General features: G+C 42.1%; 1 protein-coding gene across 2 annotated transcripts; it reads right to left on the bottom strand.

Moving 5' to 3' along the window:
* Positions 1-1,418: 1,418 nt before the first annotated feature.
* BEND3 (BEN domain containing 3) lies at positions 1,419-20,111 on the bottom strand. Of its 2 annotated transcripts, none has more exons than XM_066179466.1 (4): positions 19,996-20,111; positions 10,589-10,633; positions 9,932-10,152; positions 1,419-4,994 (listed from the first exon to the last, which is right to left on the bottom strand). In XM_066179466.1, the coding sequence occupies exons 2-4, from the start codon at positions 10,620-10,622 to the stop codon at positions 2,721-2,723; spliced, it is 2,529 nt and encodes an 842-aa protein (XP_066035563.1). In that variant the 5' UTR covers positions 10,623-10,633; positions 19,996-20,111; the 3' UTR covers positions 1,419-2,720. The 2 variants fall into 2 exon arrangements, with proteins under 2 accessions (XP_066035563.1, XP_066035562.1); XM_066179465.1 differs by lacking the exon at positions 19,996-20,111 and adding an exon at positions 19,213-19,398.
* Positions 20,112-25,563: the final 5,452 nt, after the last annotated feature.

The following is a 25,563-nucleotide window of genomic DNA, read 5'->3' as shown; positions in this document are numbered from 1 at the left end:
AAACTGGGGTGTTTTCCTTTACGTATTTGTCTGAATAGCTAAGGTCATCTCAGACCTTAGCAAGAGATTTTTTTTAGGAAAAAAAATCCTGCTTGTACCTGAACAATCACCAGACAACATTCTTCTTGTATGAAAATAATATACCTTTAATATATTTACAAGACTGACCAACTGGATGAAGTGGCTGTACTTCAGATGCACTGCAAGAGCTTTTGTTAGTGAACTACGCCAGTATTTATATGTCTGTATTTTCTCGATATCAGTTATAAATCATACAATCAAATGAATCATGTAAGGGTTGTGAAGAGTTGGACAAAAGGAATGTACACACCAATAAGAAGAGAAAAAAACACAACAAAAATATTTTTATGCCCAGTTTCAAAAATTATCATTTTTATGGTCAAAGTTGTCAAACTGTTTTTTTCACTACTTTTTAGATAGTATCAATTGACTTGATTTTTTGACTTAATATCAACATCTACAGTAAAAGCCAGTATGTCTCAAACTTGCATGCTAGCTAGTAACACCTATCCCTTGCAAAAAAGTTCATTATATATTGAATTCTTCTGGGAGATTTGACATCACTAAGTGGTGAAATGTATGACATTAAGATAAGAAAATAAAATTGTATTTCCTACCTTTTGGCCAGCCACTTGCAACCACAAATTAAACAGCCGTTAAGATCTTCTGTAATTTTATATATCCCATAAAAGTGCATGTAAAAAAAAAATTCACAGAGTCTCTAGGTAGCATACAATGACAAGTGAGTCTCGGTTTCTGATACATTCAGTTTGATAAATTTATGCACTAAAATGAACAGATGCAGACATTGTGGTATCAGTTCTTTATCTTTGGTAAAATGATTTCGATTTATTATAGCCGTATTTGCTCTGATATCCATTTTGAGTATGGTCTGGTATTACTTAAACCAACAGGAAACATTTAAATGGATATAAACAGTATCAATGTGTTATTTAGTACATTCATGACTTTTTTCATACATTCTCTGAGAATGTTTCTAGCATATGGGCAAAATGAGCAAATGCTACTAACTATGATTTACTCCCAGTTTAACACAATACGTTTACTAGTTCTTGCCATCAGGAAAAACCATATTGTTTTCATTTTAAAGGGATCAGTATGAGTCTAAGAACAATAAATTCTAAAAATCTGAAGTAAAAATATCAAATATTTTGTACTTCCTTACAAATGCTAAAATAGAAAATTACACTGGAACTGACTTAATATTTGCTATGACCCATCTAAGTAAACAACAGAAAAGGACCACAGAGAACATCAACAATTGCTCCAAGGTGTTCCAGTGATGCTCTGTAGGCAACCACTGTCTTTACTGTATTTAGAATCCATATTTGACTCTCTCTCACCATTTCTATCAGTTTTAAATTTTTGTAAAAAAGAAAGAGAAAACTAGTTTTAAAGTACCACTCTCCAGTGACAAGTCATACAGCAAATTCATATTGGGTTCTGGGTGGTCTTTGTTACACCTGAACATATTAATGATGCAAACTTGACCGTACGAACCTAAGTTATACATACACAGTTCTGTCTCCAAATAGCTACTAATTACACAAAAACAATTTGGCAAAGTGAGGGAGTTCCATATCCCTACACCTAAAATATCCAGATGCTACTGCATTCATGGAAAGAATGAGTTACATTACCACAGCTCATATGCTGCGACCCTGAAACACTGGATTTCACCACAAAACCAATCTTTGCACATACTTTTTATATATGCAGTTCAATATCAACACTGGAAACTTTTGGAATCATGATTTTGATAGAAAGTAAGGTCTAAAATTTTTTTAAGTTCTTGTTTCAGGTCTTTTTGATGTTGCTGCTGCTTTTGCTATTTTACAAACAGGGTGGCAAGCAGGTGACAGGAAGACATTCCATGGGTATAGGCTTGGGTCTGTTCTGCTGGCTTTACTCAAGATGAGCAATTCTCAGTTACTCCAGCAGTTACACTGGACAAAACAATAACAGAACTCACAGGGACAGGATAAAGCTTGTGGTGTCAACACAAAAAAACCCCGTTCACACAGTGTCTATGCTCATGTCTCAATTCTTGAACAGGAAATTCTTGATTTTAGAAATAAAACCAATGTAACAGTCAAAAATGCAAATGACACCATTCTGACCCACTGTTTGACACAGTATTATAACATTCAGTACCTCAATATCACAAAGAACAAAACAAGTGTGAAGCTGCAGTTACTGTAGAAGCAAAGTCTAATATTCTAATGATTTCCAATGAAAATGGCACTTTCAAATTTAAATTAAACTTAAGTCTACACATTTCAAAATCCAAATTAATTAAAAATACTGTTTATAACGGTATAATGAAAAACTGCTCTTGAAGAGCACAACCATTAAAAAAAAATCTTTATTATTAGAAAGTGATAGAAAAGAAAGATGCAGAAATGGGGAGTGGAGCAATAGTTTCAATACATGTATTTGCACCAGTGAATATCAAGTTCTTCATGAGCCATTGATAGCTGTCACTGATGGTCTTTACCCATGTACAAATGTAGTCAGCCACTGCCCACTGCTGTGGTGCCAACAGAAACGCAACACACACACTGAAACGCAACAAATTTAGTGCCTGACTGTCCCACGTGCTGAGAACCCTCAGCTCCCGACAGGCCCTTCAGTCTAAACCAAAGCATACGCTTGACAATAATTTAGTGGTCAAAGTCTTAGCAGTTTAAAGAGCCTGTCACTTTTTTTGCTTTCTTAGCTTTTTTCAGTATATCACACTTTTTTCTGTTAGGACGCCGGCACCTTTCATCGATGCTCGGTATACATTCATAATGCCACACTTCTTCCATTTTCTCCACAGGATAAACTGCCTCCACATAATGACGGATCAATCTCAGTCTGATGGGATCAAGCTGTTTTTTATTACAAGCACCTGAATGGTTGTACTGCAGTCTCAGATTCTCCGGAGTAAAGAGTTCAGGAAAGAGTCTTACGAGAAGCCTGGCAGCGAAGTTGCCGACGGACAGGCTCTGCTGCACTATCTCTCTTATCTCCTTATCCGACAGCAAATACAGAGAAGGCACAGGGAAGTCTGGATTAGGGACAACAAGTTCATCAAGTGGTATCTTGCAAAAATCCTTGCTACTTCTTTCCGGTGGCAGTGGCGGCCCTTCAAATTCTTCCCGAAATCTCTCAGGGTTTATTGCATAGGTGAGAAATTCCCTCCTGTCGGGCCCTGGCACGTGGATTTTCCGTTGCTGCTGGTACGAGCGCCTTTGCTCCGTGTCTCTGCGTCGACACCTCTCATCAAGCTTCCCAACAAACTCCAATGTCCACACTCTGTCATTCTTTGCTCTGGGGTACAGTATCTGCACATAATGTCGAATTAATTTAATTCTAGTGGGGTCGAGCTGTTTCTTGCCTAAAGAGCCGCTACAGTTGTATTGCTTCCGTAAGTTTTCATGTGTAAATAGTTCAGGAAATAAGAGAACAAGCAATCGAGAGGCAAAGTTGCCTATGGAAAGACTGCTTTCATAAATGCTTTTAATCTGTTCTTTGTTCAGTAGGTAATCTGGGACAGGGACATCAAAATCAGGAGGGGGAAAGTCAAGTTTGTCAAAATCTATGGGTACAAGCCAAATTTTTTTTGACCGTCTGCCAGGCTTTTCATATTCAAAACTGTCTTCTACTTTTATGATTGATACATCATCTGGTAAACTAGAAGAATCGTAACAGTCATCTCTCATCTGGTCACATTCACTTCCATCCATGTACGTACTTTCAAGCTCATCATTTATTCGCTGAACACACTGCTGCAACCAGGCTTCTTCTTCTTGTACATCTGGAAAGTAAATTTCAGTGTACCTACGGATTATTTGAAGCCGATGAGGATCCAGCAGTTGTTTTCCAGAGTCTCCAAAGCAGCTGTACCTTTCAGCTAATTTTCTGTGGTCAAAGAGTTCTGGAAACAGTCTGTGTAACAAAAAAACAGAAAACTCCCCTGGTGAAGAAGCCTCATCTAGAAATTCATTGAGATCCTGAGCATCCAGCATGTAATCTGAGGCAATGACATTACTCCTGTCCAAGGACAAAGCTTCTTCCTGCTCTTTATCCTCCATAAAATGAGAGGATTCAACCTGTTCAGTCTCATAAAAACTGGATGATTGCACATTCTGCTGACTGTTTTCCATTTCCCTTTGAGCCCAAAATCTATTGAAAAAATCATTGACTTGAGGCAAACACTCCAGCTGCCACACAGCTGTATTCTTCACAGAAGGATAACAAACCTCCACATAGTTACGAATAAGCTGCAGATGAAGAGATTCAAGTTTCCTTTTGTTGAGAAAGCCACACGCACTGCAGCTCCTGCCGAACTCGTCATCACTGAAGAGCTCTGGAAAGAGCTGCACGAGCAACCGGCAAGCCAGGTCTCCGCCCGATGTGCTTTGATCCATGATTTGCTTGAGTTCTGTAGAAGTCAGCTGGTACTCTGGGGGAGGCTTGAAGTCAGCGACTGACTCTGCTGGACTGACTTGCTTTTTAATTCTGCTAACCTCCAGAGACAACAGGTCAACTTTACTGTGAAGCTGAGTCATATTGGTATTGAGGGTGTTCAGCGTGTAAAACATTTTCTGTATCAAAGAATATATATTTGATTCTGAATCTGTTGTGGCTGCTGCTACTGCAATGGCTGTGGCCGAGTCTCTTTTGCGTTGATCGTTCAAAGTCCGAATTTGCGAGGGACTGCTGGGGTTGATTTTTTCAAACAACTCGTAAGAAGCAAACTGCTCTGCTCCTGGTGGGTTCTTCTTCTCTGTGATTTTGTGTGAGATGCCATAGAGAGGTTTTTTGTAAGATGGAGTGATTATGTCACTGAAGGGTTCTTCTTCACAGAGCCATGTTACATTAGAATTCTTGTTCTTGTTTGGCTGCTCTGCATTTACCTGAGTTGGTGAGCCAGCATCTCTGTTCCTCATGTTTGAAAGGGAGCCCTTCAAATGAATAAATATTGTATTAGTAAGACTGCCTTAAAGGCATTAGCTATAAATATGTGCTCCTTAAGCAGGCATTGTTACATAAATATGCAAAGTCAAATTTTCTCCGGAGGATTTGGGTTAAATAATAAAACTTAATAAAATCACTAAGAAAAATAAAAATACAGTAACGTATTACTTAGATTTCACTTTTATTTTCCTTTTTTTGGTTCATGGTTTTCTCCATGGAACAGAAATGCAATATTAATTCCTAGTACTCTCTACCCACAGAGCTCTAATTACTCCCCCAAATTAAGTATCATTAGGCTTCACCTTGCATATGAGGATCTTGGGCTGTAAAGAATTTGGGTGGCAACAAGTCAGCAACAGAGCCAAGAATAGCATCTAGATTTTCTGACTCCTAGTCCTATGACCTTGCCATTGCCTTCAACAACTGCATTTAACATTCCAGCACTCTATTTAGGTTAGCTTTTGAAAATGTCACAAAGGCTATAGACCACAAAAAATATGCTTATTCTCTTTTTTCTGATGTGAAAGGTTTGTATACATGTTTTAAAAAAATCTTTATAATGGGGTAAAACTACTAAACAAATCCTAGAAATGACTTAATTTTAAAAAGGTATTCTATTTAAATAATAAAAAAGTGTAAAGTACCTTGGTACTGTATCTTTTTAAAAAAGAAGCCTTACAGAAGATTTCTTTATTTCTGAAAGGCAAGGAAGTTTAGACTCATGGATTTCTAACTTTCTAAATTATTTAAACTATAAAAATTTATATATAATGTAAAGCCAGTAATGAATTCTTAAGGACTTTATGTTCTCAATTATTTGTAATTATTCCTTATTGCTTAAAATTGCAACCAAGCCTTTTCATCATCTCACAGCAGATATGCAGGGTCCGGGTGATTTGGGGTTTTTTTTGCAAACACATGGGTATTGCAAATAATTTTTAAAAGTAAAGCAGATACAACAGAATCAAAATTCAACACAGAGAACTCAAACATGAGAAAACACTCCCAGATTTTTAAATGTTTCCATACTGAAACAATTTTCTTGGCTTGTTCTATAGAACATTAATTAGATAAAAAAACTACAGAATTTGCACTCAAGTATTAAAACAAATGAAACACAGATTTCAGGTCTCAGCTGAGAGCCACAATTTGAAATTCTAGTGAAGACCCCATTATGTCCTACAGTGAGGAACTTGAATTAAGGTTTCTTTCTGAAGAAACAGAACTGTAACTCATGAAATCAATGTGGTCCCTATGTGTACTCATGCTTGGCATCTGCTTACTGCAGTGACAAATTGAATTTAATTATTTTTTAATTTCTAATGCAATGTATACTCAAAGGAGACTCAGAAACAACAAGAGCTGGTTTCCACTCCAAGTTTAGAAACCAGCATTCAATTAAACTGAAGCTGTTTCCAAGTTCTGCTCTCACATCACTTCACCCTACATACAAAACCTTATGTTTGCACATCCAAAGCTGTGTGGAGAGATGATCAAATGAAAATGCAATGCAAAGGCAATGTATTTCAGTGTGCAGAATCCCTGGCTGTCATGGTGCCTAGGACACCTGACTTCCTGGTCCCATTTAGAAGACTGTCCCACTCCAGTCCTACTCATAATACAGCCAGAACAGGGACTGTGACAGAACCACGAGCAGACTGAAATCCACATTGCCCCCACCTAACTGCAGGCTCCTGAGCAGGGACTGAAGTTGTCATGTGCCACCTGGACTTGTCAGTGAAGAAACAGAGGTGCCAGGTGGTAACAGAGCTCTCTGCCACACAGAATCACCTGAAAGCAGGCCATGAAAATCTCCACTGACAGTAAGCACAATACTGCTCCCCAGTCAGGCACACAAAGTGAATTACAGAGCTTTTTACTATTTTAGATCTAAAGAAAAAGTCAAAACATTTCTTACACAACCAGTGAGACCTACCACCTAAGTTGCTCTTTCATTAACACTCCTGTTAACCGAGTATATCAAATATTCCTTCAGAAACAGTGTATGACTCTTTCAATTCCTTCTCTACTACTGAAATACCTTGCTGCTAAATAGCTTGCCACAGGCCACCAGGTATCTGTCAGTTCTCATTTGAGCTCCTGCTGTTTATTTTCCCTAATTAATTATATAATAAAACTTGGCAATACAAGGGTAACATCTATTAATGTGCACCCCACACACAAAGTCAGGCGAAATCAGTATTAGAATGCGTATTAAAGAACACAAATTCATTATTTTGACAGCAAGATCATCAAAGTTTGCAGTCTCAGTTTTGGACATGGTGCTCTGGAGCTCATGCTAAGAACTACAGCAGATCTTCACTACAATGGCAGCTGAACTTCTGCCCTTACTGACACAGCTCCCAGGGACTGGATCTGGCTGCAGGATGGATTTGCATTTCAGAAACACACAGCCAGCGTTCTCCTAGCAGATGACAAAACATTTGGGCCTTAAAAATATTTAAGGATATTTTAGTTCAGATGCATTCTCATTTTCTTTCATTTTGCTTTTAATTATCTTGTCTATAGTTTCCATCTGGGAACAGCACTATCCACACCATAAATACATGGCTTTTGTAAATTCTCCAATTTAACTAATTAGTTTTCTGTAACACTGATCTTTAAACATCCATGAATTTCAGATAATACTGCACCCATTTAAGATGAGCAGTTCGAATGAATTATCAAAGAAGCAGCAAAGATATTGTTCTATGAGATTCAATGTATATAAGATTGTGCTGCTTTTTATGCCTTTTATACTACAGCTGCACAGCAAGTTTTTATGTTCTAAACATTTAATGAATATTTGCAAAGTGCAGTATTTTGCAAAACACAGACCCATACAAGAAATTGTGAAATAGTCTCTCACATTCTCTCTTGGAATCCTAAGCCAAGTTTTAAAAGTTGTTTAGTTATTGTTCTGTTCAATGCTCGAGTCCATTTATGACCTTTGTTATGCTTAATAAACAAAGTCTAAATATCTGTAAGAATACAGCACACAGTATTCAAACACAGACGTAAAGAGTAAATAAATACATGAGCAAGAGACACAGATTGTTTCAGACACATAATACGGAAAAGTCCTGCACGTAACTTTCTAAAACTTACAACCTTCTACACTTTGTTTGTTCAAAGAAAATCATGGAAAATTAATTCCTGATTATGAAGTGGAATTCAAAATTTTTTTCAAAAAAGTGAAGTCTTAAGATAAAAAGTAATTTAGTAATATAATTACCAGCCCAAAAGAAGTACAGCTCTGTTTATATCATAGATAGATGCCAATCTGACGTGCAGTAAAAATATACAAGCACAACATTCTTTAAAATAATTAAGGTTTTCCTACTGTTTAAATGGAAATAGTTAATAAAGTCATCAATTTAAACAACATATTGGTTGTTCTAGAGGAGTAATTAACTTAAAAATGCTGTTAAGATTGAGGACTATTTCTGGGTGGTTATTTAACTAAACATGCTGATTCACTGGGGTCAGCCAAGAATGAATTTTCATCGTTATTACTGGGTCAACTTCTAATATTATAAATCCAAAGTTATCATTAATTTCAAATTAAATTTTAAAATTTATTAATGGCAAACAGGAAAATGCAAAGCAAGCACAGTTCAGAGACCATTATAATGCTCTTTTAAGAATCTGAATGTAAGGAAAACAATTGTAAAAAGAAAAAGAGAAAGGGAAAGAAAGAAACCGTGTAATAAGATTAAAACCTACCTACCACAGGCATTCAGGGGAAAAAAACAGCCCTAAGAAGTCAGAGAGATGATAGTCATGAAAAAGAATCACAGAGAACTATGGCTATAAAGGAGACATGAAATGTGCAAACACAACATGGAGTAACTGGCTAGGTAGCAGAAGAGCAGAAAAGGATACGTGCATTAGGATAGGTCACAAACTAAATATAACCCAGGGCCTGAAGTTATTCAAAAGAGGATGAATTTGAATCTAGGTTATTTTAATAAAGTGCTGAGTGTGAAAAACAGGAGGTCATTATACTGCTCTAGAGGGTGGCAGGAGAGATGTGACTATCCAACACCAGACACTAGTGTTTCTGGACTCTTAAACGGAACAACAAAAATATAAGGTGACTCCTGAAAAAGAGCTGAAAAAAAGAAGTTTAATCTCGGAAAGGAAGGACTGAGGGTGGACAACATCACATGAATTTTCCCACATGCAGAAGATTTTTATAGGAAGAGATGACCATTGCTCTCCCTTACTGAAAAAAACAAGGACAAAAAGAAACTTGCACAATTTCAGCAGAGATGAATTAAAATCTGCCATTGCTAGAGAGGCGAAACACAAGGTCAGGATAATAGAAAAGACTGGGCATCTCCTTCACTGGCTAGAGAAATATCTGGATTGTCCCAAGTGGGATGCCACAGCAGATGCTGTAATACATTCCACTCTTGATATGGCTGAAATCTGCTGCATCCCTGCGTTTTTATCCTGCAAATAATACACTAATTTATACTATATAATATACTAACTTAATATATACTATATAATATACTAATTTAATGTCTCACTGACATTAAATCTTTATCACAGAAGAAAGGATTACAGCCCTGATTCTACCACTCAGGATCCAGCTGAAGGACTGTGTGACATGAGAGGGACTGTAATCAGTCATGCCCAGTTACTCCACATCACTGCCCCTTCCCGTGTTATCTGCTGAACAACGAAAATATAATTCACATAAATGAATTAACCTATAACTGTATTTCATAAATATGATCACTCCCACGTTATTTAGAGAATACCCAGCTGTGTGCAAACTGGCTTAAGATTAGCCACAACAAACTCATTACCAATACAAATTTACTTAAAAGACTTGTATTCTACTTATAGCAGCAGTGAATTTAGCCTAGGAAATATCAGCCAAAAAAATCACTGTCATGTATAGAGAAGTCACCTCCTGCATAAAGCGTCTCTTCTTCACGCTGGGTAAGGCATCCTGCTGGCCTCCTGACCCATCACAGCCAAGGGAGGTCTGCTTCCGTTTGCTGGAATCCTGTAGGCAAGTCACTGCACCATCCAGTGACTGCTTCTCAGCAGATCTGGAAGTCACTGAGCAGTCTAGAGCTTCATCTTCATTTTCTGTTTCTACTTTCACATTTTTTTTAGGAATTTTTACTGAAAAAAGAAAAGGATTACAAAGATAAAGCACCCTCTCCAGAAAACGATGACATACTTATGGTAATGTTCTGTGGTTTGTTTTTTTTAATGAAAACATGTTTTGAAGAACTTCATTATTTTTTATGGCTTCTATGGTAAGTGTATATTGGGGCCACCTCAAAATCAAATCATTCAGTTTTGCAGCAAATTATAGTTTCTTCTCCAAATAAGAATCTAAAGTATAAACAAATAATGTTCCAGGAGGAAGATTTTTTTGGAGGGGAGGAAGGATGTAGAGCAGACTAACAAAGATAATGCCCTGTTTTAGATAGCTTTTTAAAAAACATTAGTGTAATTTGTCTTGATCCAACTGCAATCTTTATTAGGTGACACATGCTTTAAATCAACAAGTATTTTTGCCTGATCAAAAATTATACAAAGTACAGTATTTTACCTTCATCATCATCAGTGATTTCAGCTGAATTCATCTTCTATCTCACTAAAGAACAAAACAAAAATACAAAAATAAATACCAGCACCTTCTGGAATCAGGTAATACGTCCTCCTGTAATTACTTTTCATCTAGAAGTATTGAGTTAACAGCCCACAGATAACTCCCAGTCTTTCCAGTCTGTTTTTTTGTAGTAACTAGTTATTTTAAATAACCTTCATGGCCATCCACAGACCCGTCAACATGGAAATTATATTGTTGATAACATACAGCAGGTAGCGAACTATTTAAAACTCTATGTCTTTTTCTGGTATAGAAAAAAGTAAAAGTCATTCTAACTTTCTCTGTAAAGTGTCTTGGCAGTATATAAATGGAAGTTAACTGTATTAAAGTCTTCATCCTGTACAAAATCACTACTATTACAGTGAAATGTTTTCATATTGTCCTTGTGGATCACACAAAGTCATCACAGAGAAAACTCATCAGAAATAGTAACATACATGCTGGAGTAAGTTTTTATTTAAAAATCTCTGATCTTTTGATATAAATTGCATCAATCCAAGCAGAATAATGCACAGAGATCTACTGTAAGTCCTTTTTCTTTGTCAGCCTCTAAATAATGCAGGTTTTGTAGGGAAAAGCAAATATATGTATTATGCAAGTGTGATTTTAGTGTTACTTCTCACGTGAAAAACTCAACTATATTTCCGTTTACTTGAAAACTAACTTTGCAAATTACTTGGGGGCAAATATCAATCTCTGGATATGTTCCTAAAAGACATTCTAAATCTTTGGAGATCTACAAAGCAAACAACTTAATCAGATATCCCTGACCCTTACAGGGCATGCAGCTGCAAACTGACACTCTCCACTGGTGAGCCGGCGACTGGCAAACTGTCACGCTCCACTCATGCTCCTCACACACAGCACTATGCTTACCTGGCCCCTAACATTATTGCTTTACAAGTGCAAGTCAATAAAACCAGTCAATCAAAAGTGTACATACAGCCCAGGAGTGGGAATGATAATGAAATTAGTAAGAAAGATGGGGAGAGAAAGACAGAGAATCTGTTGTGGAGGGAAAAACAGTCTGTACCTCTCTCCTGAATAATGCTAAATAATAATTTTTTTTTTCATCTCAAAATACTGGTAAAAAACTCTGTAAACACTTGAATGCTGTGTAGATATGAATTTCAATTTGTAGGCAATTTGATGGCTGTAATGGTAACTATGAGGTTCCATTCTGGATTAGATTTTGTATGACTTACAATGGGTGGCACCCAAACAAAAGATGCACAGATTTATCAAATCAGCTTATACTGGGCCACCCTTGAAGCCAAGATACTCTTTGATGTGCTGATCTTCCACAGGGAAGATCCCTATATACAGCCTCGTAAAGGGCATCCTCAAGGGGAAAACATAAGATTGTTTTCATCATCACATATAAAAATAAGTCTCTCTCAGTTGGACACAGAGCTACTACAAACCCCTCAGATACCTACTCCTTTTACCCACCATAATTCCCTATTTCAGGACTTGCATTTATAAATTGATCTGTATATCAATTATGCCAGCTTAACACTACTATAATCATGTCACTTCAATTTTTGCAAACTCTCCAGAGACATAACAGCATGAGACTAAGTGGCCCACACCAACTTCTAAACCACCTGGTAAGCCCTGATATGGGTTAATTCCAGGTCTTACTAACTCAACAGTATTTATAGATTTAGACAAAGCCACCACAGCTCTTCATGAAAAATCCTACAGCGGCCTACTTCTCACAGCACCATCAAAAAGCTCTCCTTGCCCTAAAGAAAATCCCATTGTATTAATGGTCGTATTTTGCCCTGATACCCCACAGACACCGATAGTCACTGCCTGGATCCTCCTTGCACTTTTCCACTCTGCACTAGGCTTGGCTCAGAGGGCTGCGCTACAAGACCAACACGTGTCAGAGCTGAAGGAGTGTGAGACATAGGCTTTTTGTGAGGGCCTGAGGTGACAGTACGCAAATCTACCAATACTGCTACAGAATATTCTAAAATGGAAATCAAAACGATTTTTCAGATCATCCTAAACCGCTGCATCACAGCAAAACAGTTAACCACAAAGTCAGAAGAAAAGCCTAAAAGGTGGCAGTGGATGGAACAATACAAAATATTTAGGAGAGAATATACAGAATTGTATTTTCTTTCTAATTCCTGCTATTACTACTATTCAAATAGGAAGAAAGCTTTAGAAGAATTCCGGTCAGAGAATAAAACCAAACTGAAGGGACAAGATAAATGAGATAATTATATGAAGAGCCACTCTTTAACACTGGAAAAAAAGTGAAAATTAAAGCAAAGCAACAGTTAACTTTCTGAAGGAAAAACAACATCAGGAAGGCCAAAGCTACCCTGAATTCAGGTCAAATAGTATTGAGTCAAAACATTTTTTCACAAATTCAAAATAGAGTGCTAACTTTTGATTTTTTTTTTAATTTGAAAACTGCCAGAATACAATTAAAAGTGAATCCTTATCTAGCTTTCTGTCTCCTTTGTGTGATATGTAAGAACTCTGGTATTATAAGAAAATGAAGCACATCTAACATACAACAGCTTCTGTTGAGAGACAGGATTCAATTGTCCCTCTGATTTCCTGCCTCGCAGCCCCACCTGCTCCCTCGGTCAAGCATGGGTGCCCACCTTAACCTTCCATCTTCATAAACCGTCAGAAAACAACTCACTTCTTTTTTTTCCAGGTTACTTTCCTTGTAATTCAGAGGTAAAGGGCCTAGCTCAGGAGTATGCACAAGGTTTGGGCTGGGAAGGAGGAATCAAAATCATTCCTCATACCTGCAAGCTACTGCTTGTGTTCAGCTGTTTAACGACACCTTATTTATTCCACCATCTCACTCCAAATTTGGGTCACAGTGGACCCACGAGTGACTAGTGAGCCAACAGGGAGGCTCCAACAGAACAATTGCATCATTGCTTCCATAGGAAATTAGGATTTATGGAAAGGGACAAAGTCTGTATCTGTCCCTGAGTATGTCTGTACATGCATGCCTTTATATGTAAGATTAACAACAATTTTGTTGCTTGTTTCAAGTCCACTAAAGATAAAATATTTCATATTTGTTAAAATACTGTTTTCTGTGCATCAGTACTTACAAATAGGAATTATTTTCTCTTTAAAAGAAGCAGCAGTGTCCAAGTCTGTTTTAAGGTAGAATTCTGGCCCAGACTGTGAGACTAAGCAAAGCTGAAGTAAAAAAAAAAAAAGTCTAAAAGATCTCGGGGCGAAATACTGCAAAAAGCAATTTTTGCTTTAAAACAGTAAGAAATACATACAGTAAAGCACACATCCAACAGTTGTTCCTTGTCATGCTGAGCATACAAAACGTACTTCAATCTTACATGTACTTTTTTCAAAACGTAAGATAAATATACTTATCACCCTCAGCCTAATAATTACTCAATACTATCTAGAGGACAGCTGTTAGGAAGTTCTAGGAAAGAGTGAACACTCTGTGCCGAAGCTGGGAGCCCATACCTGCAACTGTGACTGGCAGAGCAACCGGCCTTGGCAGCTTTATCTTGCCGGGATACAGACAGATGCTGCACTACATCCTGTTTCCTAGTGAATCCTCTGGAAGAAAGATTCCAAAACAAACCAAACACCTACAGCAGCAGCTACGCCAGCAGCCAGATCCAAGGGAGTAGGGAAAGAAGGGGGGTCCTGGCACACCTTGTCTGTCACCATTGGACAAATACCCTTTCCACAGATGCAGATGCACTGATCTCCCTTCTCATCAGAGTAGGCAATGAACAAGACAGTTCAGTCAAGGGACTTTACACTCCCTACTTCGTTACTCTCACTTAGACATCTGCCTCTATTCCAAAAATGTACCAGGTACACTTATGTACACTTCATTGCACTGTTGTTTCACTTTGGTAACAACATTCCACGTTGAAATGGTACTACCCATGGTTAACAGAGAAGCTCAATGCATAGGGCAGTGCTGGCAGTTCCAAAGTATGGAAGAACACCTTAAAAACAAGGTTGGGAATGTGTCTCTGTGCATTCAGTGTTAACGACTACCCTGATGCTGCTTTTCACGTAGAATGAACCACGCGATCCATTTACCAAAAATGCACCTACCCAAACTATGCACTGAAGCCTTATGGATTGAAAGCACTGGGGTACGACAGATTTTATGAGTAACAGAGGAAATTGCAACTCATACTCGGAATGTATTTCAGTCTCATATCATCCAGTATAATGCATATTGCTACTTAAAAGTAGCATGAAGGTGTATCTAGTTATTGATACACAAAACAAAACTGAATCCTAAGTGATTCATAAGTTAAGTCTTCCCACAATGTGCATTCTCCTCCTCCTGTTTACCACCCAACAATTATTCATGTGTTTGCCTTGGAGGATGCTTTCCTGACCCCTCTAATGATTTTGACCATTATAAAAGCACAATGCGGGGAGAAAAGATTCTGCTCCTAATGTAAGATAAAGGCAGTTCTCTGCCTTTACAATCATTCTTAAGAAAGCCTGACTGATCACTTTCACATCCTGACTTAAAAATGGAACGAAAAAATTCCACCAGGAAAAAATACTGCTGTTCTGCTGTTAGTAACTAAAGAAGTAACTCTGTACTCTTTGAACTCCCGTATCAAATATACTAAGTTCTCACAAATTAAAAAAAAAGTGTGAAAACCACATAGGAAAGTATAAAACTGTACACATGCTGCATGTGGAAAGCAATTCAGATTTCATCACACTTCTTAACACTAATCATAAATGAAAATTAACCACTACCTTAAACAAGATACTAAATAATAAAACAACAATAATGATGTTATCAATTTTATAGAAGCTTGCTGTTTAGAATTAACTCCTCGCACAACACTGCACTGTTCAGTTCACTAATGCATGGTAAATGTGTAAAGTTGCTTCTTGGATGCACATCGTCCCACTACGTATTTTAGCTTCTTCATGTAAGTTGGCAGGAATATCCCTAATTCTTCATTATTGACTACAAGAATGTTATTAAAAACACATGGATTGAGACATTGTGTATTAAGCTTATTCCCTTTAAAGCCTCACGGTGGTACATTGCTTCATATATAAAACTCAGGTCATAATGGAAAGTGCTCTTTCTTGAGTATTGTTTCTCAAGAGGTCAAATGTTCTTTTACATTTGGGCGAACGTTGAGACATACATGTTTGCTAGTAACATTAAATATGTGTTTGATAACATATGTGAAATAAACTGGAATAAACTAAGTTTCCTTAGTTTTCAGCATGTGGTGAAATATATAACACCCCTCTTACAGCATAGGTATCCTAATAGAGTTAAATAAATTATAGCCAAAAAAAGAGCTTATCTTTTAAGATGACACTAGCTAAATTTTACAAGATGTGTACACTGAACTGCTGTTTAACAGCCAAAATTATCCTCTCCTCTTACACATACCATCCTGTAACAGGACTTTATCACAAAACTGCAATGGTATTACACTACAAACCAATCAAAACCACTGTACATCTATTCTCAGCAAGTGACAATGATTAATCAATTCATCTCAGTGAACACTCCAGTGTCTGAGATCCTGCTCCCTGTGTCTGAGTCTCTCCCTGTATTTCATAACACGCACTGGGTGAACCACAGAAAGCAACCAGTGCTTCCCCCATGGAAAGTCCAGAGCCTCGAAAGCTGGTGTGGGTAGGTGGAAACAGTCCCATTCCACACAGCAGGTGAGCAGAGGGCTGCCTGGCAACAGTGTGGAACTCTGTCCCTCGTGACATTTTGGAAGACTGGTTCCTACAGAACAGTTGGAAATAATGAGAGGAAACAACAATTCTCAACACCCAGAGCTACAGAGTCCTAGAGTCAAAAAGGACTGGAGGCGTGTGCCCTCTGCTCAGGCTGCCCAGGAGCTGCCTCCTGTTCAGGGTATGTGCTGCTTTCCAGGCTGTCTCTTGGAAAGTTCTCCTGCTGGGCTGAGAAACAAACCTAGAGAACTGCAAGTTCTGCGTACTGCTTTGGGTGCCAAGTAATCTGCATCTTTTATTTCCTAGCTGTACCACTGGGTTCAATAATTTCAATATCGCAATTATCCTCAGGGTAGATTTGATTCCTCCAATTTGTAAAAAACAATGCAACTGAAATTCAATTCAACTAAATTAGACATAAATACCACTCCAAGACCGAGCGGGAAAATATATTTCTTAGAGGCAATGTTTGCCTTTTGTTCAGATCTATGGGCCAGTGATTTGACTTTGGATTTTACATAATTTTGACAAGGCCTTATACATTTTGAAGAAGCAGAGGGTTGAAGAAGTCAAACACCTGAAACCAGCTTAATAAAAAAACCCTACCAAACAAAAACCAGGTAACTTACTTGAAACTAACCACCCATCTTAAAGAAACTGACATCTGAATGTTGCCTCATTTGACTGAGCAAAGAGCAAAATGCAAGCAGACAGTGTATCAAATACTAAAAGCAAATGCCTTCTATTCTATTCATTTGGAGGTAGAAGGGTGCTGCAGCATTATTTCTCAATGAAATTTGTTCTTCAAATCCAGTACTGACACTTGTAATATTAAGTACCGTAGAAAACAGTATTCCAACGTTAAAAGCATTCTGACTACAAATACTTGAATAGTGAGTTCTAAAACTACAAAGAAAAAGACTTTAAGGAACCAGCAGATGTTGTTGAAAGTACTACTCTTATGGACAATAACAATCTCTATACTTAACATAGTTTGAAAACCTCTTTTGCTGCCCTGTGGAGGACATGAAGCCTCAAGTCTCCACTGAAGCCAGCCTGCAACAAGGGTATTTTTCCAGTAGGATTTAGAGGGCATGTTCTTAATTTGGGTCTTTCATATTTTGTTTTAATTAAGTTGAATATGTAGATTAAATAATTTTTTAAAAAATCACTCTTCTCAGTTTTCTCACAATTTGCCCAAAACTGAAGTTTTCTCAATCTGTCCTCTGTACTTTTACCAAACAGCAATTTAATCTTGCAGGGGTCAGCAAAACACTAACCTGGTTTATTTCCAGCAGTAATGCATGAATTTGTCTTTTCTTCAATCATGTGTTTTCCACTGGTCTATTAAAAACATTTTGCTTTCCTCTCTCCCCTCTCACTCTGCTTTTAACGTAAAATACTATTCCATCTGAACGTTGTGCAGACAGTTTAAATTCTCCTCCAAATTGCATTCAACTTAGGTTTATTTTTATCCACTGAACTTACCCGAACAATGAAAATACTTAGCAAAGATAAAAATTCTGTTGGTCCAATGCTGAGTTTGATTTAGCTGGAGAAGAAAAAAATGTACCAGCATATATGGGGTAATTACTTGTTTTCTGGGATGTAAATCATTCAAGTCGGAAACAGGGAAAAGGTTTCTCTTTCCCTGCTTAGATGTCTCTGCCCCATGGGTCAGGCATACACTGTGTTTATAGGTGGCAGCGACAAACCCTACTCACACTTCAACCCAAAAAAACCTCTGGGACTGCGTCAACGCTATGTGGGAGCCGTCACATGGCTGCTGGCCTGCCGCCGGCTCGCATTCTGCTGGTTCAGAGTTTGTTCCCTTCTATTTACAAAGGGCTGTGTGGACACACCGCAGGGAAAAGTAGGGTAGAGGCAGCAGGCGACTAGGGCAGGGGAAGCGGGCGGCGATGGGGGCAGGGGCACTCAGCGGTGATCTCGGCGGAGGCAGCGCAGGGAAGCCGCGGGTGACTCGGGGGGAGATGATCGGGGCAGGGGCGGCCCGTTCCCCCGCAGTGCCCTTCACCGGGCCCCTCAAAGCGCGACCCAGCAAGGACCGGCACGAATTCCAGCCCAACCACCCGCCCGCCGCTCCTCCCGCCGTGTCCGATAGGACGGGCGGGACCCTGACCCCGGCCCCGGCTCCCGGGGGACGCGTGGCCCCGCGCACCCCGGGGCGGTGCCCGGGCGGGCCCGTGGCGGGCAGGGCCGGTGCCGCTGCCCGGCAGCGCGCGCACGCCCGGGACTCCCCCCGCGCCCACCGAGGGGCGGCGGAGCGGCCGCCACGTGGGAGCGGCGCGCGCGGCGGCGGCGGCGCGAGGCCCCGCCCGGGGGCGGGCGCTGCGGCGGGGGACGCCCCGCGCGCCCCGCACGCGGCGCGGCCGCGGCCGCTTCCGCGGTCAGACCCACGAGCCCGAGGCGGAGGCGGCGGTTGGTGCTTCCGGTCCGAACCCTGCCCGGGCGGATCTATGTGGCCGGCGCGCGGGGGACGGGGGAGGGGGGGAAAGATGGGGTTAAGGTGAGGCTGGAGGTGACGGCGGCGTGACCCTTCCACTGTCCCCCTACTCCCTGTTGTCCCTCTCCCCCAGCCCCGCGGATGGAGGCAACCGAGCCGGGCGCGCGCGACCCGCGCCGCCGCAGGGCCGTTCGGAGCGGCGAACAAAGAGCCCCCCGCCCGCGCGGCCCCGGCCCGCGGGCGGCCGGAGGAGGGGCCGGCCCCGCGCCTCCCCCGCTCGTCCCCCCCCCCCCCCGTTCCTCCCCCACCCGCCGGGGCGGTGCTCCCCGCTCGCCGTGGGGTGCGTGGAACGGCGCCCGTCCCCGCCAGCGGCGGCAGCGAGACTTACCTCTGCTCCGCGCGGGGCCACGGGAGCCCCGGGGCGGCGGGGGCGGCTGGAGCGGCCGCCGCTGGAGCCCGCGCTTCCCCCCCGCTCTTTGTGTGCGAGGGTCCGCGCGCTGCGCTCTCGCGTGACGTGACGGGACCGTGTGTCATTTCCGCACAAGGACACCGAGCCCCGACCCGCCGCGGCCAGCGCCACCCGCCGCCCCGGGGCAGGGGCAGGGGAGGGAGGGAGCGGGGGTGGGGGGGAGAGCGGCCCGCTCCTCCCCCGTCCCCTGGCTCCCCACCCCCCGCCCTCCTCGGCGCTGCCACTGGGAACGCGCGCGGTTCCCACTGGAGACCCCGCGCGCCCCCGCTCCGCGCGCGCCCCGCCGCCCACTCGGTGCCGCGCGGGTAGAGGCCCCGCCGCCGGGGGAGCCACGCTCCCGCCCCGCGACACACCCTCCCCGGAACCCCGCGGCCGCACGTGGGGCCGCCGCCGCTCAGGGACACGGCCCCGCGTGACGGGGCCGGAGACCGGCGGGGCCGAGTCGCGCTCGCTGCCGGCGGCCACCGCCGCATGGAAGACTCGCTGCCCCCCACCGCCCTCCCCGGCCCTTGCGCGGCCGCGCCGCTCCGCGCGGTCTCGCGTGGACGCGGCGCCCGCGAGCCCCGCAGAGTCAGGCGCGGGCCGCGCACGTGCGCGCGGGGGGGGCCGGGGGGCGCGTGCCCACGGCAGGTGGCGGTGAGCACGTGGCCGCGCGCGGGCACACGGTCCCGCATCCCCCCCGCGCGCCTGCCCAACACCCACCCGCCACTCGCGTCCCGCCACCGCCAGGCTGCGACAGAACCGGGGGGATCCGAGTCATCCCTAGGCAGAGCCGGGCTCCGGCCGGGCCGGCGGAGGGACCGCCCGGCAGTTCCCAAGACCCCGGCCGCGGGCGCACCGGTCCCGTAAATCCGTCCCCACGCCGGCGTGCCCGCGGGTCAGCCCGGGGCAGCCCTGCGGGCGGAGCTGGGGAACGCGCCGAGCGCTGCTCGCACACACGGGCTCTGACACCCGCACGCAGCCCCTGCCCGGCCCAGCGGGCTCCGGCTCCCGGCGCTGCCCGGAGCTGGAGGCACCCGTGGGAGAGCTGCCCGCCCGCCTTTATGTGACCTTAACACGGGTTTCTGTGTATAGCGCCAAGTAGGAAACGCCGGTGTTTGGTGCTGAGTTAGGCTTAAGCCTGTACTTTAAAAGAAAAGTTATTTCAGTAAGTTGGTTTATTTCAGATCCAGGCTTTTTCCCACGCTGGTTAAACACAAGACCGCTTCCATGCTCCGCGTTTGGGGGGCAGATGGCAGCAGTGATTTATAAAACAGACATCGCATTCTTTTTTAATTAAGTATTCTTGTAGATTTTATCTTCCCTGAAATTGACAGGAGCACATAAGACATTACATTAGTCTGCCAAATCATACGTGCCCTTTCAACTAACAGCTTGTAGAAAACCAAATCGTTTCCCAAAGATTAGAAAATAAAATGTGGGAGAGTGAAGTCTGGTTTTGTAACCTATGGCCAGTTCTGGCAGTTATATTTTTTGGCTATACCTTTGGAACTTGGCAGCTTTGCATGAAATGTTTTACTTACACAATGAACTCGGCCAGTGCTGCCGTTTCTAATAAATAGATTAACTTTGCTGTTAATAAAAGTACCCAACCAAGTGCTCTAATTATATTGTAATTGCTTTACTTTTTTTCCCCCCCTCCAGAGTAAAAGAAGATCAGTCTAAAGATGTTTATAAAAGGTGTTTATTATGAAGTAAGTAGGTGAGGACTGATACTGCCATGAAAGATGATGGATTCTGTGTAGCATGGAGGATGTATCCGATGGAAGTTGCAAGGCAAATACACACCATGCAAGCGGCAAGTCAATGTGAAGGTAGAACTCGTGAGCTCTGAGCAGTGCTGTGAATGTAACAGACAAATTAACCTTTCGTTTCTTATTTCAAGCTTTTTTTAATTCAAAAGCAATACAAAGACATGTATGTCAACTGAGAAATAACTGGAAAAAAAATCTCAGATAAGTCTTCTGCCCCATAAATAGCTCAGCACTTTCCTAGTCACATGCTGTTTCCTCCGAACTGAACAATGCAAAGAGTGCCTCTTAAAATAAAAAAATCCTCACCATTTCAGATTTTTGGCACTTTCTTTAGAAGCAGTTCTCTAAAATTCTGTTCTTCCACTTATGTCGCTCTTCTAAATTTAGCATTTGGGACTTTTGGTATGTTTACAGTGTCATATTGCATGAATAATCCTAACGGATAATAGTTTGTTGATTTTAACTTTGACTGCTCCTTTTATTATTGCTGTTGATAGGCAGCTGTTAAGGACCCCTTAAAAGCGGGAACTACCAGCATTGTAACTCCTCGGATGAATCACTCCAACGAAGGATACATTTATTAACAAAACAAGTGTTCTGCAGTTAGCGCATCATTCTTTCTTTGGAGATAAAGAGCACTTCGAGCGAACTTTTCTAAGCCTGTTAGCGCTATGAACACGCAATTTTACAGTATAGTTTGCCCCTTCACTTTATTGCAAGAACAGTTGAGGCTTTTCTTAAAGGGTACCGTGTTTTAACACCTGGCCCAGCTGCTAAGTAGTGCTCGAGCTCAGCTGGATTTTACTTGAATGCTTAGTGGGACTAAGGAAAGGCAACCATAAGGCAAGAGCAAGCCAGTGGAATCCCAAACTCAAATTCAGAGCCCTTGAGAAAATACTTTGCCAGTTTGAACTCCACCTCATTTCTGCTCTACAGTGCTGGCCTGAGGCATTGTAGCTACTAGGGACTCAAGCCCAGGAGGAGACCTGAAGGGCCTCAGCTAAGCATAAAGTAGCACGAGCATATTGTTGCAATAACAGTATTCAATGAAAAGGGAGCGAGCCAAGTTGTCTCCAGGCAATGCAGGTAGCAAGCTTAGATTGGCTTCCCAGCCAGACAAGTCCCATTTCTTTTCACCATTTGAACTTGTGCTACACACGTCATTTATTGAATTGTTCATCTTCCCCCCACTTTGCGCCTTTGGCTCAAAAGCCACTCTGTGACACCGCGGCAATCTCTGAAAAATTCCAGGTCACCGGGGAGGGGAGTAGTGGTGCTCTAGCAAGAGAACTCTTCAATAAAAAAATCACCACTGCTCTCGAATACAATGGGCCATTACTGACTTGACCAAACTGCAGCGAGACTTCAGTCGTGCCATCAACACCAATGTGCTCAGAAACCCAGGGAAGCTGAAAGCACTGTTGGCACTTGTACGGAGTTCTCTACGGGTGGACTATGGTAGGTCCCTGCCACAGAGGTAGAAACTTTAAGGTGCCAGCCCTCCCCGCAGAATGCGTTCTCTGAGTTAGTTCAAAGGATCTAGTCGGCTAGAGATTCCCCTGGGCAGGGGTGAGGAAGCACGGTGGCCGGCAGGGAGGTGGCAGAGCTGGCGGTGCTTGTCGCTGAGCTGGGACTCAAGGCAGCTCCGTGTGCCTGGTGCTTGGTACGACGACAAAGAACAGAAGAATGAACCTAAATTTAGAAGCCTTTTTGCTTGCTGTGCTGCAAACATTTTGGATAAGCAAGAATCCAACTCGAAGCCTTCAGCAAAGCTTTTTTCTTGTAGATCTTTGCAATAACCTACAGCACTCAGTAGGCAGAGATGGTGGCATGAGATGTCAAAAGCACTTTCAGCGGGAACTAATTTTGGCGGTTTCATTCTGTAAAAAGTATTGCTATGGTACTAGTACATCGTCTATCACTTCACCACATCTTGAAACTAGGCCACCTTGCAGCCAGACGCAAGAGTCATGGAGCCCGGAAGGAAAGGAGATGAGAAACAGTGGGGTGTGGAGCTAGTTCCTTCAAACTTACATTCATTTTATTTTAAGACTCTAATCGGAAAACAAGCCCCTTGTGCAAAAAAGACAAGCCCACACCGGTAACCAGACTTCTTTCTGCTGCTCTTGGGCTGACTTTCGGGGATTCCTGTGTTGCTGGCCACACTGTGTGCAGCCGGCAGGGGAGGTGCCCCCTCTTGCAAGGCAGCCCAGAGCCAAGCGGCTGTTTTCTGGAATACAGTGCAATTTCTTAACCTGAGTGTGGTTCCAGCCTTTGCTGGCAGGGTGCTTTTCCCTGGAGACAGCCAGGTGGATGGAATCTCATATTTACTGCGGGTTCCTCCGGGCTGGCTCGGGCTCAGCTGGGCTGGATGGAACGGGCAGGATTGCCCTCTAGAGGGACGTCAGGGGGTCCGCGGGTGTCCGGCTGGACTCAGAACTCCAGCGGTGTCAGGAGTCAGGCGCTGACTCACCCAAATCGGGCAGATACTTAAGTTAGGCAGCTTGGAACGCACCTTAAATTATTTAGGCATGGATTTGATATAAATAAACTTCAAAGAGACTGAGTGAATTAGGGGAAGGAGGAGAAAAAAAAAAAAGAAATGCAAGTTCCAAAATCTTCTGCCTTGAATTAAAAGGGTCTGAAAGGCATCATTAAAAAATCAGTCCAACTAACTCATCTGATTTGCAGTAAAATATCTTCTGCAATTCAAAGTTTATAAAACTAAAATATTAAATGGCACATAAAGCAACTTGATAACAAACTTTACATACCTCCATGCTCTTCACAGCCAGTCCAACTGAAAAGATGTGTATGGACACATTGCACAGGAATATCTGGAGCCTTTGTTGGCCCACAGGCAACAATACTGAACAAGTAGCATGCTGCGGGCAATACCCATACATTGCTGTAACCCAGGCAAAGATGAACAGTGGCAGACATCTGAACTTTATTTATATTTTTAAACTTCCTGTGGCTGCAAGCAGTGTTGGAGGGTTCTGCCAGCAAAATACTACACTAGTTGGGAAACACTGGTTTAGAGTGCCAGTTAATATAATTACCTTTTTTTTTTTTCCTCAAGAAATAGAATTGTCACATGATACTCTGGTGTGTTTTTTTTTAATTTTATAGCAACACGGCTTCTTGTTCTTAGCTACAATGATAGATTGCCACTGGAAACTTCAAATATGCAGTTCAGCTAGACTTCATAGAGATGGGCAAGATTTGTAATTGTGTTGCTTCCTGAATCAAGGATATCAAAATAGAGAATATAAATGGCATTTTTGGATTTTAAAAACCAGTCAGTTCATCTCCAAGTGCATGTGGGTTGGAAATCTTAAGAGTTTACCTCACAGAGAAAAAGTTTCAAAAAAATGAACGCTCTTAAGAAAACCCTTTTCTAGCCTGAAGTAGCACCAGAGTGTACTGGCAAGATAGCAGATATATAACGCTTGAGCACTAAAGGAAGAAGAATTTTAAATAAAAGCTTAAAATAAAAAACCAGATTGAAGCCAAAGTAGAACAGAAATGTAAAGGAACTTCAAGAATAGAGTAACTCAACCCAGTGAGCAACCTAAATTCTTCTGTGCTGCAGCAGTTTACTTAGACATCAGTTGCATCCGTAACTGTTTAAAAACTGACAAATCTGAGCAACTTCACTCTTGGAAGCATAAGCTTCTTTTAATCTCTTGGAAATGAAATCACAGTTCTCTTTACTCTGTGTTAGTTCAGCCAAGAACTGCGCCGTGGTGCGCTATTTCACAGCTTTGCATTTAAAAAGAAGTAATTCCCACTTAATGCACAGTCATCCTATTATCGACACCATAACTAACTCTGAACGATCAAACATTCATCCCATAACTAACTCTGACCGATCAAACATTCATCCCATAAAGGTCCGCTTGTCAAGTTCTGTTTTACATCCAGAAGAGGTAAATACAGCCTGGAAAGTCCTTTCTCCCAACGACTTTTTTTTTTTTTTTTTTTTTTTTTTTTCCGTACACATCTGTTTTTCTTAAATCAAAGTAGCAATATTCAGATTGTAGGAATCCTCTTTGTTTCAGGTCCCGAAACCGAAACAGCCTTTCTAGGTTTCTCGAGGTCCAGCTGCTTCTGTCATGGCCAATGAGTTATACAGTCCTTTACACAAAAAAAAGGCACTGTCTTAGAAGCAGCTAAGGATCCTCCCTTCTCGGTCTTTACCCTCGCTACTGTTGGGAAGCTACTTCTGAAGCTTGCTCTTTGGGTGGCTAGGAATCTTCCCTTCTGCATTTGCATTGATCTCTGGCTCACAGCTGCTTGATGCCCTAATCCACCAAGTTATAACCCATCTAGTACAACCTAGTCATACCCTACAGTAGTACCTTAGAGAACACTCATGAATTTAAAAGGTGAATGCATTTTATCCAACTGGAATTCCCTTTTGATATTGGTGAAAATTCAATCGGGACTAAATTTTTAATAAAAACTGTAGGCATCGGGACCTTGGTTTACAAGAAGAAAAAAACCACCTGCT

The sequence above is a fragment of the Chamaea fasciata genome, unplaced genomic scaffold (genome assembly GCF_029207755.1).
Source record: "Chamaea fasciata isolate MVZ Bird 193981 ecotype frontalis unplaced genomic scaffold, bChaFas1.0.hap1 SCAF_3, whole genome shotgun sequence".
In the NCBI taxonomy this organism is placed as follows: Eukaryota; Metazoa; Chordata; class Aves; order Passeriformes; family Sylviidae; genus Chamaea; species Chamaea fasciata.
Note: the sequence above shows the minus strand (reverse complement) of the source record. Positions and strands in the feature narration are given on the sequence as shown.